Source organism: Chaetodon trifascialis, chromosome 4 (genome assembly GCF_039877785.1).
Source record: "Chaetodon trifascialis isolate fChaTrf1 chromosome 4, fChaTrf1.hap1, whole genome shotgun sequence".
In the NCBI taxonomy this organism is placed as follows: Eukaryota; Metazoa; Chordata; class Actinopteri; order Chaetodontiformes; family Chaetodontidae; genus Chaetodon; species Chaetodon trifascialis.
The window spans coordinates 421,459-436,271 of record NC_092059.1 but is presented as its reverse complement, the minus strand read 5'-3'; the positions used below and the strand labels follow the sequence as shown (position 1 = coordinate 436,271).

General features: G+C 48.1%; 2 protein-coding genes across 3 annotated transcripts in view; one reads left to right on the top strand and one right to left on the bottom strand.

Annotated features, from left to right (window-relative positions):
• Positions 1–4,196: 4,196 nt before the first annotated feature.
• On the top strand, positions 4,197–13,678 carry dph5 (diphthamide biosynthesis 5). The gene is made up of 7 exons (XM_070961163.1): positions 4,197–4,939; positions 7,677–7,801; positions 8,708–8,816; positions 10,072–10,192; positions 11,648–11,687; positions 12,365–12,468; positions 13,446–13,678. The coding sequence occupies exons 1-7, from the start codon at positions 4,643–4,645 to the stop codon at positions 13,676–13,678; spliced, it is 1,029 nt and encodes a 342-aa protein (XP_070817264.1). The 5' UTR covers positions 4,197–4,642.
• Positions 13,679–13,893: 215 nt separating this feature from the next.
• Positions 13,894–14,813, bottom strand: part of slc30a7 (solute carrier family 30 member 7) — a 6,965-nt gene continuing 6,045 nt past the window's right edge. Inside the window, exon 11 of one of the 2 annotated variants that reach the window (XM_070961161.1) lies at positions 13,894–14,446. In XM_070961161.1, the coding sequence (XP_070817262.1) occupies positions 14,399–14,446 (48 nt within the window). In that variant the 3' untranslated portion in view covers positions 13,894–14,398. The remainder of the gene's footprint in view (positions 14,447–14,813) is intronic. The other variant, XM_070961162.1, reaches the window with a different exon arrangement.

The following is a 14,813-nucleotide window of genomic DNA, read 5'->3' as shown; positions in this document are numbered from 1 at the left end:
AACAAAAACAGAAAAACAGAAAACTGAAGAACAAAAACAGAAAAACTGAAGAACAAAAACAGAAAAACAGAAAAACTGAAGAACTGAAGAACAAAAACAGAAAAACTGAGGAACAAAAACAGAAAAACTGAGGAACAAAAACAGAAAAACAGAAAAACTGAGGAACAAAAACAGAAAAACTGAGGAACAAAAACAGAAGAACAGAAAAACTGAAGAACAAAAACAGAAAAACTGAAGAACAAAAACAGAAAAACTGAGGAACAAAAACAGAAAAACTGAGGAACAAAAACAGAAAAACTGAGGAACAAAAACAGAAAAACTGAAGAACTGAAGAACAAAAACAGAAGAACTGAAGAACTGAAGTCTCCATCGTGGACTTTACAGTATGAACATCTCACGTCACACACTGTGTGTGAAGTCAGAGCTCAGACCTGATCCTGGTCTTGGGTTTGGTCTTAGAGTAGTGGGACAGCATCACAGCGGTCCTCATGTTGTTCCTGTCTCGTCTTCATCTTAAACCCGGCCCTGGTCTCTATCTTTGCCCTGGTTAGTCTTGGTTCTGGACCTGGTCCTGGTCCTGATCCTGATCGTGACCTTGGTCCCATTTTGCTTGTCCTTGGTCCTTCATCCTGGTCTTGGTCTCAGTCCTGGTTCTGTTGGTCTCTAATGTTCTACAGCAGTGAAACTTTAACTACAGCCTGTAATTATGGTTTGGACTGGCTGAGTGTGTGTGTGTGTGTGTGTGTGTGTGTGTGTGTGTGTGTGTGTGTGTGTGTCTAACAGGAAAGCATTAGCCAGCTTCTTCCTCTCTGACTTCCTGCGATGTGAATCGTTGTTTCCCTGGTGGTGAGGAATGTGGGGGGGGGGGGGGGCGACATGAAGAGAGAACATGAAGAAGAAGGAAACATGGCGGCTGACAGTGTTCACTGCTGTCTGCTTCGAAGATCTCGAATCTCTAAGAGCTCAGGTTTCAGGGAAATTAGTGTGTGTGCGCGTGTGTGTGTGTGAGTGTGTGTGTGTGTGTGTGTGTGTGTGTGTGTGTGTGTGTGTGTGTGTGTGTTAATCTGTGTGTTGTGCCTGGAGCTTCAGTGTTCACAACAAACACAACAGAAGACCTCTGAGGCCGTTGAGTGCAGCTGTTCTGGACCTTCTGGTCTGGTCTGGTCTGGTCTGGTCTGGTCTGGTCTGGTCTGGTCCAGTCTGGTCTGGTCTGGTCTGGTCTGGTCCGGTCTGGTCCGGTCTGGTCTGGTCTGGTCTGGTCTGGTCCAGTCTGGTCTGGTCTGGTCTGGTCTGGTCTGGTCTGGTCCGGTCTGGTCCGGTCTGGTCTGGTCCGGTCTGGTCTGGCCTGGTCTGGTCCAGTCTGGTCCGGTCTGGTCTGGTCTGGCCTGGTCTGGTCTGGTCTGGTCTGGTCTGGTCTGGTCTGGTCCGGTCTGGTCTGGTCTGGTCTGGTCCTGGTTCAGGCTCTGGTTTTGTTGTGGATCAGTTTCAGAGGTTTCTGAGCTGTTTCTGCACCAGGAACTCGTCTTCTGATGGTCAGATAGAGTTGAAAGCTTTAGAAAAACCTTGTAAGTACCATCAGCAAAATGTACTTCAAGTACGAGGAGTAAAAGTACTCCCTGTGCAGTAACTGGTCCTGTCAGTGTTTTACTGTCATGTGTGGATTAGTACAAACACTTCATATCAGCAGAGGGAAACTAGAAGCTCTGAAGGATCTCTGGGCTCAGGAAGTCCAGAAGGTAGTTCACTGGACCACGGACTCACCTCAGAGACGCTGCGATGCATCACGGCGTCTCTCTGCTGATGCTGAGCCACAGGCTGACGGGACACTAACAGTCTCCATGAGTTCGTTGACTGCGGTGAGAACGAGCAGAACGTTTGGACTCTGTCCACAAAGGAACAGTAGAACAGAACCCGTTTACGTCCGTCCGCTCTCAGAGAGCACAAGTGATAGCAAATTAGCAATGCTAATGCTAGCAGCCATGGCAACATACGAGCAGCCGTACTGAGTTCAAAAGGACAACAAGTTTTCTTTATTATTCTAAATGCAGTAAAACTGCAAAGCTGATTCCAAACCAGTGTTCTGGAAGTACTTTATTACTGCTGACATACAGAAGTTTACTGCGAGTAACAATTTCACCGTTTACTGAAGTGAAGGATCTGAGTACTTCCTCCACTCATCCTCCAGCATTCGGTTTGAAGCTTCTGTATGAACTCATGAGGTCGGATGGAGGTTCAGAGGAGGTGGGTGGGGTACAGATGGAGGTGGGTGGGGTACGGAGCAGGTGGATGGGGTACAGATGGGGGTGGGTGGGGGTTCTGAGGCCTCTGCAGGTCTCTGGCTCCCCTCAGCAGAGCTCTCATTAGACATGCAAAGCTGCAGCGTTGGAGCTGCCGGTCTGAATGAGTCGCCTTTGTCCTGTAATTGGAGATGTTTCTGTGGGAGCCACAAAGAAACCAGGGCCTCCTCACCCTCCTCACCCTCCTCACCCTCCTCACCCTCCTCACCCTCCACCACCATCACCCCTCCTCCTGATTCAGTCTGTCCTCCTCCTCCTCTGTTGTGCAACTTGTTGCATAAAAATTCAGGCTTCAGGAAATGATCCAATCAAAGCCTCAAACTAGAGAAACAACAGGGGAGTCAGACTTCACCTGGTCACATGACGATCATCATCATCATCATCATCATCATCATCATCAACACGACAAAAACACACCAGCAACACGTCAACAACACCTCAAAAACACGTCAACAACACGACAAAAACACGTCCACAACACCTCAACAACACGTCACAATACAAGAACCTAAATAATCTAAAAAGTTTTATCAATTAGATGTGACGACCGCAGCAGAATGGAGCAGCGATGGGACGAGGTCGCCCGCTGTCAGCTGATCACAGGTCAGATTAAACCTGCAAACAAAGATTTAATCCTGTTCAGATCCGTATCGGTTTAATCCTGTTTCTGTCTGGCCGCAGCACAGACAGATACTGACTGTGATGAGTCATGTGACATCAGACACCTGAACTCACCTAACAGGTAGGTCATGAAGACCTGATCCAGGACGTCCTGGTTTGTGACTGCTGTCTTTTATTTATTGGTTTGTTGATCAGGGACAGATGTTACAGAGTCACTCTAAACACAGAAGATGAGATGAGCCACAGTAGAAGGACACACTGTCGTCCTACATGACATTATAGGACACTGAGGGTCGTTGTCCAAGACAGACACAGCAAAGAGAAGCTGGACCTCAGAGACAACGTCTGTCTCACATCCTGTCCTGTCTCAGCTTCCTGCCAGATCTTTTCAGAATGAAATCAGAGCAGGTCAGGGGTTCACATGAGTCCCATGTTTGTCTCCTGAATCAGCTGTTTGAGAACTGATGAAATAGCCTTCAGCTTTAGGGCAGTTACACATCAACCCACTGAGGCAGTGTCCTTCAGCAGGTGTTTGGTGGCACATGGCACACCTCAGACAGCGAGGAGGTGCTCCGATCAGGCCTGATCCAGCTCCTCTGAAACCAGATTTAACACTGACACATTCAAACAGAGAATCCAGATCAGGATCAGTTTCAATCAGGATCTGAGGCTGAAGAGGAGCAGCGAACAGAGAGTTAACGGAGCGTCGATTCTCTGGATGACTGGCGCTGAACAAGCCCTGAAACACAGCGACAAAAGACCAAATCCTCCTCTGCACCCCCTCCTCACCCGCCCCTCCCCCTCCTCCCAAAAAGGAGAGGAGCCCATTATGTAACCCTCCAACCATCCCAGGCATTAACTGGTTCCCAGTTAAAAGAGTGAAGGGGGGGAATCACGTGGTCCACAGAGGCTTGTTTACCACAACAAGGGGCGAACGAGGGAGAAATAGACTGTGAAGAGAGAGAGAGAGAGAGAGAGAGAGAGAGAGAGAGAGAGAGAGGAGAAGCAGTTTTTCCCACCAACTCATTCACAACTAGACCGCTTTCACACGCTGTGCTGAAGTCCACCGTCACCATGGAAACGCCTGAAGAGACAGAGAGAGAGAGAGAGAGAGAAACAGAGAGACAGACAGACAGACAGACAGAGACAGACAGACAGAGAGAGAGACAGACAGAGACAGACAGACAGAGAGAGACAGTTCATCTTAAAGTTCAGTTCATCTAACTCAACCATGTGTGGCTGTGACGCTGTGATCATTTCCTTCAAATGAGACACTGTGAAGACATGATCCTGATGTGGTCAACAGGACACGTGACAGCGTAACACGTGACTGTCACACTGAACATACGTGACTGTGTGACGGTGACATGTATGTCCATCGTCTTATTTCCTAGACAGATGTCCTGGAGTCCTACATGGATCTGGACAAACACACGTTCAGAAACTGGAACTGGGCCTGTCCCCCTAACGTGGAGGAGCGACAGGAGGACATTACGTTCAGGTTTTATTAAACCGAGTTTTAAATGAATTCGTTCATCATATATCTGCCGAGTTAAAATGCGTCACACTGTTCCTTAAAACACGACGGAATTCGTGTTTATTGCACGAAGTCTTGCCGATAAACCAAAAACACAAAATACAAAGATTTGTCAATGGAGTTTGGCGTTACGTCGGTCAGACCGTACTGCGGCGGCAGCTGTCGTGAAACGTAAACAGTTTACGGCATGTCGTATTCCAGTCAGTCCAATAAGACAACACGTGAAAGTAGGAAGAGGTCGCGTTCACTGACTCAGGGAAGTGCTCCAGGAAGCGGTTCTGAAGTCTGTCTGGTCTTCCGTGAGACTGCAGTGTGGCACCGACTCGGTGCAGAGAGGGAAGCCGCCGGCATGCTGTATCTGATCGGGCTGGGGCTCGGAGACGCGGCGGACATCACGGTGAAGGGTCTGCAGGCGGTGAAGAGCTGCTCCAGGGTTTACCTGGAGGCCTACACCTCCATCCTGACTGTGGGCAAGGAGGCTCTGGTGAGTCCGAGCAGGTCCTCAAAGCCCGGAGTCAGTCCAGGCGTCCGTCTCCGTTTCTGTCTGTCTGTCTGTCTGTCTGCCTGCCTGCCTGCCTGCCTGTCTGTCTCTCTCTCTCTCTGCCTGTCTGCCTGTCTGTCTGTCTGTCTGTCTGTCTGTCTCTCTGTCTGCCTGCCTGCCTGCCTGCCTGTCTCTCTCTCTGCCTGTCTGTCTGTCTGTCTGTCTGTCTGTCTGTCTGTCTGTCTGCCTGCCTGCCTGCCTGTCTGTCTCTCTCTCTGTCTGCCTGTCCCTCTCTCTTTGCCTGTCCATGTCTCTGTCTGTCTGTGATTTATTGTCTATATAAACTGAATTTATTCATATCTCATCAGAAACAAGGACAGGAGACACGTACAGGACACAAAGACACTATAAGACCATATAATCAAATAAATGTCCAAAACTCAGTTAGTAGACATTGTGACTAAATGACATGAAGGACATGTGATATAAAGACATGTCAGAAGTAGTAGTATTTGTACACAGATGTGGTATCTGCTTACTGCTGAGTGTTCAGTCTGATCTGACATCAGAGACACGATGGTTTGACTTGTGGACGGGATATTTATTGAACTGTCTCTGATCTCCAGCCTCAGAGAGCAGCTGGTGGTCTTCTGGGAGTCCCTGCTGTCCCCCTCCTCTGCTGCTGGACAGGACTGTCAGGATCCAAAATGATTTTTAGATCTTTCTGTCAAAGGACACGGAACCGAAAACATTTAGCAGCCAAAGTCGTTTTCAGAGCTGCAGCGTCTCACGTTCCATCTCCTCACGTTCCATCTCCTCACGTTCCATCTCCTCACGTTCCATCTCCTCACGTTCCATCTCACGTTCCATCTCCTCACGTTCCATCTCTTCATGTTCCATCTTCTCACGTTTCATCTCCTCACGTTCCATCTCCTCAGATGTCTGATTGGCTGCTTTTCCTCTCAGTGATCGGACTGTGTCTGTCATCATGTGGAGCTTTGGACCACACAAACATGATGAAGGCGTCACTTTGAGCTCATCGTGACCACATTTCTCTCTGTTTTCACAAAGTTTCCAAACCAAATGATCAAACGATCAATCGATCGATCGATGGAGGAAATGATCAGCTGATTGATCCAGAATGAAGAGAATCATTAGTTTAAAATGAGCTCCACCTCAACCAACTCCAACAGGAACGTCCTGTGAGACATGAACGAGGAGACACAATGATCTAAAGAGTCAAGAGGACAGCAGACACAGGGGACACTTTACTGCACCTTAGTTACACCTTCCTGGTTATACTTCCAGATTTGTCCTTAAGTAACGTTTGCAGATGCATGAAGAAGTTTGTGTGTCTTGTCTGCCGCCATGGAAACAAATGGACATTTTGTGCTACGTATTTAGTTTCTCAGGCTTTTCAGCAGGACTAAAACACAGACTCTATGTGTGACAGTCACATGTCCCAAATGTCCCCTGTGGACTTGGCATTGGACCAGCTGCAGGTAGATCCTTCAGGGTGTTTGAGTCCATGCCTTACTTCAGACTCAGCCGGAGCGTGGCTACAGAAGCATAACAGTCACTGAAAGGCAACGTGATGTGTTCACTGTCACGGCCGTCACAGCGGTGTGATCAAAGAACTGGATGCGGTTGTTGACGGCCATACGTTGCGTGCCGACACTTTGTAGTTTGTAGTCACGTGTGTCTATTTCAGCAGCCCGCCAATGACTGCTGACATCATTTATCTGACACATTTGCGAAGTGACGGGTGCTAATTTTGAACAGTAATAACTGTTAATTTTATACAGTCATCACTGATGCAGCAAAGCTAACGGGGCTATTCCTAGCCTCCAGTTCACCTTCTGTAAGGCGTGTTGCGAGTTCAGAACTGAATAACAGCAACAATTATTCATCATTTTATTAAGGAGCAGAAATGGTTGATAATATCCCTGTTAGCTTCTTGAGCAGTTTGTTAGCGACTTTAACAGTGTATTAACTGCTTTAAGTAGCTAACTACTTTACTACTACTTTAGCAGTGTGTTGATTAGTTTAACAGTTGGTTAGCTACTCTGTGTGTTAGCTACATAAACTTTGCATTAACTACTTTAGTTCTGTGTTAGCTACTTTATAGTCTGCTAACTTCTTCAGCAATGTGTCAGATACTTCAACTGTGTTTGAACTAGTTTAACCTTTTTAGCAGTGTGTTAGCTACTTTAGCAGTGTGTTAGCTACTTTAGCAGTGTGTTAGCTACTTTAGCAGTGTGTTTAGCTACCTTAGCAGTGTGTTAGCTACTTTAGCAGTGTTTTGGCTACTTTAGCAGTGTGTTGGCTACTTTAGCAGTGTGTTAGCTACTTTAGCAGTGTGTTAGCTACTTTAGCAGTGTTTTGGCTACTTTAGCAGTGTGTTAGCTACTTTAGCAGTGTGTTAGCTACTTTAGCAGTGTTTTGGCTACTTTAGCAGTGTGTTAGCTACTTTAGCAGTATGTTGGCTACTTTAGCAGTGTGTTAGCTACTTTACCAGTGTGTTTAGCTACTTTAGCAGTGTTTTGGCTACTTTAGCAGTGTGTTAGCTACTTTACCAATGTGTTAGCTACTTTAGCAGTGTGTTTAGCTACTTTACCAGTGTGTTAGCTACTTTACCAATGTGTTAGCTACTTTAGCAGTGTGTTAGCTACTTTAGCAGTGTGTTTAGCGATGTGATAACGCCTTTAACAATGTGAGCACTGATATCTGCCGTCCTCAGGAGGAGTATTATGGGAAGGAGCTCATCCTGGCCGACAGAGACCTGGTTGAACAGGGAGCTGATGAGATCCTCAAGGATGCTGATGTCACTGATGTGGCGTTCCTGGTGGTGGGCGACCCTTTCGGGTGAGTCATGGTGTCCACGTGTCAGGACCGTGTGAGCGACGAGCAGCTCGTATTGATCCCACAGCTCTGAGGTCTGCTGTGTCAGCACACAAAGAGTTTGATGTGACCACAGAGCTTCTCTCAGAGCAGCTCGACCTCCATTTCTGCAGATTTCTCCCTAAAACCACCAGATTCCTCTCCGAGTTAATAACAGAGTGCAGAGCGTCTGCAGCTCGCTCTGTGGACGTTTCTTCATGTCCATGTTGGCTTCACAGTTTACATGAAAAGAGAAGCTGCTTCTTTTTTTGTCCCTCTAAACATTAAAACGATGATTTTTTTTCATCGTTCTGTGGTTTGACCTCGGCGCCCGTGACCTCGGCGCCCGTGACCTCGGCGTCTGTATGTTCATTCGTGCAGTCACACGTCGTTTCACATCTTCATCTTCGCCCAACGTGTGTTGTGTTTCTCCTTTTCACAAATATCACATTCAGGCTCAAACCAGCAGTGGATGCTAACCGCTAACTGCTAACTGCTGACAGTTCAGCCTGATTGATCTTCCTCCTCTGATTCATTGACCTCCATTAAAACTCATCAGTGAGCTTCACTGTTGACTCTTCATCACCATAAACACACACACACTGTAGTTTATTCTGACTCAGTCACACACACACACACACACACACACACACACACACACACACACACACACACACACACACACACACACACACACACACACACACACACACACACACACACCTACAGCACCAAACGTGGATTCATCCGCCGCTGAAAATAGTCCCAAAGAAAGCTGTTTCCTCCTGTTTGACTGATGAAGTTTTTAAAGACTTCAGCTGAGTCGAGCTGCTGAACGCTGATTTGTTTTCGCTCTGAACGTTCGTGTTTTGTTTGTGTGTCTTCACGCAGAGCCACCACTCACAGCGACCTGGTCCTCAGAGCAGTGAATGCTGGGATACCGTACAGAGTGGTCCACAACGCCTCCGTCATGAACGCAGTGGGCTGCTGTGGTCTGCAGGTACGGTGGCCCTGAGCTGAGTCTCACAGGCCGCGAGCAGTGAACTGAAACGCTTCGTTTCTGTCAGCTTGGACTCCTAAAAGCCTGTGAGACCCGTGAAACCATCAATCCATCAGCTGATTAGTTGATCAACAACAAACATTTGCTCATCCAGTTTCTCTAATGTGAAGATATGATGTACCATGTACAAATACTCCTAATACTCCAAATACTCTGAATACTCCAAATACTCCGAACACTCCTAATACTCTGAATACTCCTACACTCCTAATACTCCAAATACTCCTAATATTCCTAATACTCTGAATACTCAGAATACTCCTAGTACTCCAAATACTCCTAATACTTTGAATACTCCGAATACTACTAATACTCCGAACACTCCTAATACTCCAAATACTCCTAACACTCCAAATACTCCAAATACTCTGAATACTCCGAACACTCCTAATACCGACCTCAGCCTCGGGGTGGGGGTCCTCCCAGGGTCGGCAGATGATGGACTTCTGTCACCGTGTTTTTGTTCCATGATCTTTGAGTGTTTCAGCAGCTGTTTATCATTTTTACACAGACAAAGATCAGCTGATGTGTGACACCCTGTGTGTGTGTGTGTGTGTGTGTGTGTGTGTGTGTGTGTGTGTGTGTGTGTGTGTGTGTGTCTGTGTCTGTGTCTGTGTGTGTGTGTGTGTGTGTGTGTGTGTCTGTGTGTGTGTGTGTGTGTGTGTGTGTGTGTGTGTGTGTGTCATCTGCTGATACTGATGTTCTAAAAGTGAATGTGACCTCATCAATAACTGAACTGTCAGAGCAGCCAATCAGATAGCAGGACCCAGCTGCCCCCCTCCCAACACACACACACACACACACACACACACACACACACTAATAGATGTGCATTAATGCTAATAGAGCCGCGGGATCTCCACTGGGAGGTCGTTAATATGCTAATGAGGGGCGGGTATGTAAATGTTCCCTCCACAGGGAAACAATCCCATCAGCCCCTGCTGCCTGTGGGACCGTTATATGATGACAAAGGTCCGCCCACCGACCACATGACCCCCCCCCCACCCCCCCACCGTTTATTCTGACCATAACAGCTGTGTGCGTCTGTCTGCCTGTCTGTCTGTCTGCCTGTCTGTCTGCCTGTCTGTCTGTCTGTCTGCCTGTCTGTCTGTCTGTCTGCCTGTCTGTCTGTCTGTCTGTCTGCCTGTCTGTCTGTCTGTCTGTCTGTCTGTCTGTCTGTCTGTCTGTCTCTCAGCTGTATAATTTCGGGGAGACGGTGTCGTTGGTGTTTTGGACGGAGACGTGGCGACCAGAGAGCTTCTACGACAAAATCTGTAAGAACAGAAGAGCTGGACTGCACACACTGTGTCTGCTGGGTGAGACACACACACACACACACACACACACACACACACACACACACACACACACACACAGGGACAGTGATAGATGGTGTCAGATGTTCTCTGTGTCTGTTCTTCAATGACACAACAAAAACACTTAGACCAGGACCAGGCTCCAGGATCAGGCTCCAGGACTGGAGCAACACCAGATGTGTGTGTATCCAGAGCAGACCACCATCAGTCAGACCCTTCAGGGTCCTCTGGGACCTCAGAGACCCCCGCTGCCAAACACACAGCCCTGTGGGGGCTGAATAACCTGCTGGTGACTGTTTGTGTAATGAACTGTGACTGTGTGTGTGTGTGTGTGTGTGTGTGTGTGTGTGTGTGTGTGTGTGTGTGTGTGTGTGTGTGTGTGTGTGTGTGTGTGTGTGTGTGTGTGTGTGTGTGTGTGTGTGTGTGTGTGTGTGTCTCAGCTGGTCCTTAATATTCATTACAGGACGTCAAAGGACAGGCGTCCATGAAGCAGAAGCGCTCACCGTCACTGATCTGAGTTCAGTCTCAGCTGAATTTTACATTTGGAGGTTTGTCCGGTCATTATGGGACATTGTGGGACAACAAAGACCTGAACTGGACTGAAATCAGACAGAAGTTGAATTAGTCCAAAATCACTGGGACAGAAATATTACTTCAAATACTATGTACTGAATATGTATTTGAAGTAAAAGTACATACACACCGATCAGCCCCTCGAGCTGCAGACCAGCCGGCCCGTCGGGACCTCTGAGGACCATCTCATCGGGATCATCTAAAGCCGGTTTCAGGGCTTCTGGCGTGGACAGCAGACATCCTGGTAACTGATGTCCAGGATGTCCTCTTCCCTGTGCCGTCGTTGTCTGTCCTCTCCAATCGACTGCATGGAGCCAAAGCCTGCTCAGACGTGATTGGTCAGCAGTACCTGGACCAGCACCTTGAGAGTCTGGAGGCGAGGTCAGCACCTCGTCTCTTCCTCGTGTTCCTGAGCAGCTTTTGTGGCCTGACGGCGCACGTTGTCCGTCTGTGGAGGCCCGAGGGTTCTCCGGCAGAACGGTGCACCGTGAGCAGATGATCAGCGTGGCTGCGTACTCGACTTCGTAGACACTGTGGAGCACCAGCGTCGTGTTGTCGGACGCCAAATTTGAATACGTCATCAGTCGGGAGCCAGTGAGCATGCAGCGTGCTCGTACGCTTGATTGTACCGTAATGTGTTCATATCAGCTTGGGATTGATTTCTGAAATCGTTATTGAAAAACGGATCGTTCTTGAACCAGGATCAGGATCAGGATCAGGATCAGGATCAGGATCAGGATCAGGATCAGTTTTGATGTCTGTCTGATCCGTGTTTGTGTTTCAGGTGAAGGTGGACAGAAAGTGTTTTGTCATCATGTGAATGTGAGCGTAAAGTTTCATTTGAACTGAGTCGAATGTGTTTTTTTTCTTGTTTGTTGACAGACATCAAAGTCAAAGAGCAGAGCGTCGAGAACATGATGAGGTCAGAACCAGAACCACGTCCTGATCCAGAGCCTCCTCTGGGTTTATCTGATGTCTTTAGCAGCTCTCAGCTGATGATGTCATGCTGATGTCATCCAGCTTTCTGTGTGTGTGTGTGTGTGCGCGTGTGTGTGTGTGTTGCGGTCTGGGTGAACCTCAGCGAGTGCGTGTGGTGGCAGCAGGACGAGCTCAGACACACACTCGTGTGTGTTCTGGACTCGGAGACTCGGACCTGCTGAGAGCCTTTCAACGCTGAGCTGCAGCCCTGAGCGCAGTCTGACAGGCGGAGTCCTCCTCTCAGTCCGAGATGTGACCCCAGAATCCTCAGCTCTGATTGGCTGATGGCCACAGCAACACAAGGCTAAAATGATTTCTTGTCAAAGTGTTGTCAGACGTCCTGCAGCTTTGAAAGTGTTTAACAGAACTGAAGGACAGAATCGTGTCCTTCGACTCGTCTGCAGTCGGCCTGAAGATTCTGAGGTCTCGCTAATCAATCACGATCCATCAGTAGATTCATGTGTAAACATTCAATTGTCCCAAAGTCAGCATTGACAGATTTGTCCCGTCCTCAGCCATGAGGACAAATGAAGGCTCGGTCTGAAGTCGTTTGACGTGTTCGTTGTCAGGCTGTTTGTTTCTGATCGAGCGTATTGATTATGATGATTATTCCTGTTTCAGAGGGAAGAAGATCTACGAGCCTCCTCGCTTCATGACGGTTGGTCAGGCTGCAGATCAGCTGATTCAGATCATCCAGAGGAGGAGGGAGGAGGGGGCGGAGCTAGGTGAGTGACAGCTCAGCAGCTCTCATCTGATTGGCTCAACAGATCTCTCTCTCACACACACACACCCACACACACACACACACACACACAGCTGAATCCATTTTTATTTACAAACAGAATCTGAACCACGTTTCAGTCAGTGACAGCCCATCGTCATGTGACATGCTGAAGCTCCGCCCACCAGTCACATGACCAGCAGTCATCTCAAACAGTCAAGAATCAGAGCCAGAAAAAAAAACCTGGAGAGTAATCAGCAGTTCTGATGAAAAAAAACTGAATTTAGAATAATGCCTGTAACCACACCCACCAGTGATGTCACAGCGTACTGGAGTCCACGCCCACATCCCTGCATCACAAGGAGAGTTCAGCCAACGTCCTGTTCACCTGTGTTCACCAGCGCTCACCTGTGTTTACCAGCGCTCACCTGCGTTCACCAGCGCTCACCTGCGTTCACCTGTGTTCACCAGCGCTCACCTGCGTTCACCTGTGTTTACCTGTGCTCACCTGTGTTCACCTGCGTTCACCTGTGTTTACCTGCGCTCACCTGTGTTTACCAGCGTTCACCTGTGTTCACCTGCGTTCACCTGTGTTTACCAGCGTTCACCTGTGTTTACCTGCACTCACCTGCGCTCACCTCTGTTTACCTGCGCTCACCTGCGTTCAGTGAACATTGAGATGTCTCAAGTGATTTGAGCCATTATGAAACAAAGTTTTTTGAAACCTTGAAATAGTCAGATGTTAAAAAGCTGGACGCTTCGGGCTGCTCTGCTGGCCGTCCTCCGTCAGACGGAGCAGCAGGAGGCTCACGCCTCGTGATGTTGAAGTTTGGGTAAATACAGATGTTACTGCTGCGTTTCCTTCCTGTTAGCACAGGAAGCTAACAGAGCTCAGTGATGTTCAGGATTCATTGTTTCATTATTCAAACTCTTTATTTAACATGTCCTTTATCTCATTCATGTCAATCAAATCTCCTCCAGGTGTGACGGAGAACACGGTGTGTGTGGGCGTGGCCAGGCTCGGTGCAGACGACCAGATGATCCGCGCCGCGACGTTACAGCAGCTGCTGTCATGTGACCTCGGCGGTCCGCTCCATTCGCTGGTCATCACCGGTCAACTCCACCCGCTGGAGGTGGACATGTTGCAAGTGAATGCAGAACCAAACGCACTGCAACACCTGCACATGATTGACAGCTCCACCTACTGCTCATAACACAGGTGTCTGTCTGTATTTGTGAGGAGCGGTCCTCACAAGGACAGCTAAACGAGTTCACAACAGACTGCAGGAAGCTGCTGATCAACAGAATCGTGACTGAAAACATGACGATCAATAATTCTTTGTGTCCACATGAAAACATCTGTTGTTGTCAAGCAACCGATTTATAGAAACACTGAAATCTGGGAAACTGATATGATGTCACCAATAAAGATCAATAATCAGCTCAGAGAAACAGAATTATTTATTACAGTTGAAAAAAGACTGAAACCCACCGGCTGGTCACATGGTTTGGTCACATGGTTTGGTCACATGGTTTGGCACGTTAAAAACAAAGTGACATCACACACGCACACCACGGACCAATCAGGTGGCAGCAGTCTGGTCCCAGCAGTGATGTCACAGGAGGGGGGCGGGCGTCCGGACAGGAAGTGGGTTCAGATTGTCTCTAATTCATGATGAAGGCACTTACCCAGAATGCTTTGTTGCAGTCTAATGACACGGACAAGTTTAATAATAATAATAAAAACACAAAAAAAGGTGGGTGGGGGGGCAATTTGAGGTCATCCAGAATGTGCTGGCCTGGAGCTTCATGGGAGTCACAGTCAAGTCCACCCCCCCCCCCCACGTCTGACCTTCAGTGGCTCAGGCTTCAGATGTCACCTGCAGCAGTGACGGAAGGTGATTGGTCCCAGGTGTTTGGAGGAGGCGGAGCTTCTACATGGCGGCCGTGTCAATCTGAACGTACAGCTGTCGAACTCCAGCCTGCAAGGATGCAACACGTTACTACTGCGACTACAAGTACTCTGCTGCTATGAGTACTACTACAGAGTCACAGCAGGCGACCTTTGACCTCAGCAGGAATCATTTCAGACCAAGTGTGAAATTGTACTACCAGTACTATAAATGCTACTCATTCATCAAATACTTCATGCTACATTTACTTTAACTACAGCAACAACTGCATTCAGGTACCTGTGTGAAGATGTGGTGTGAGGTGGTGCATTCAGGTACCTGTGTGAAGATGTGGTGTGAGGTGGTGCATTCAGGTACCTGTGTGAAGATGTGGTGTGAGGTGGTGCATTCAGGTACCTGTGTGAAGATGTGGTGTGAGGTGGTGCATTCAGGTACC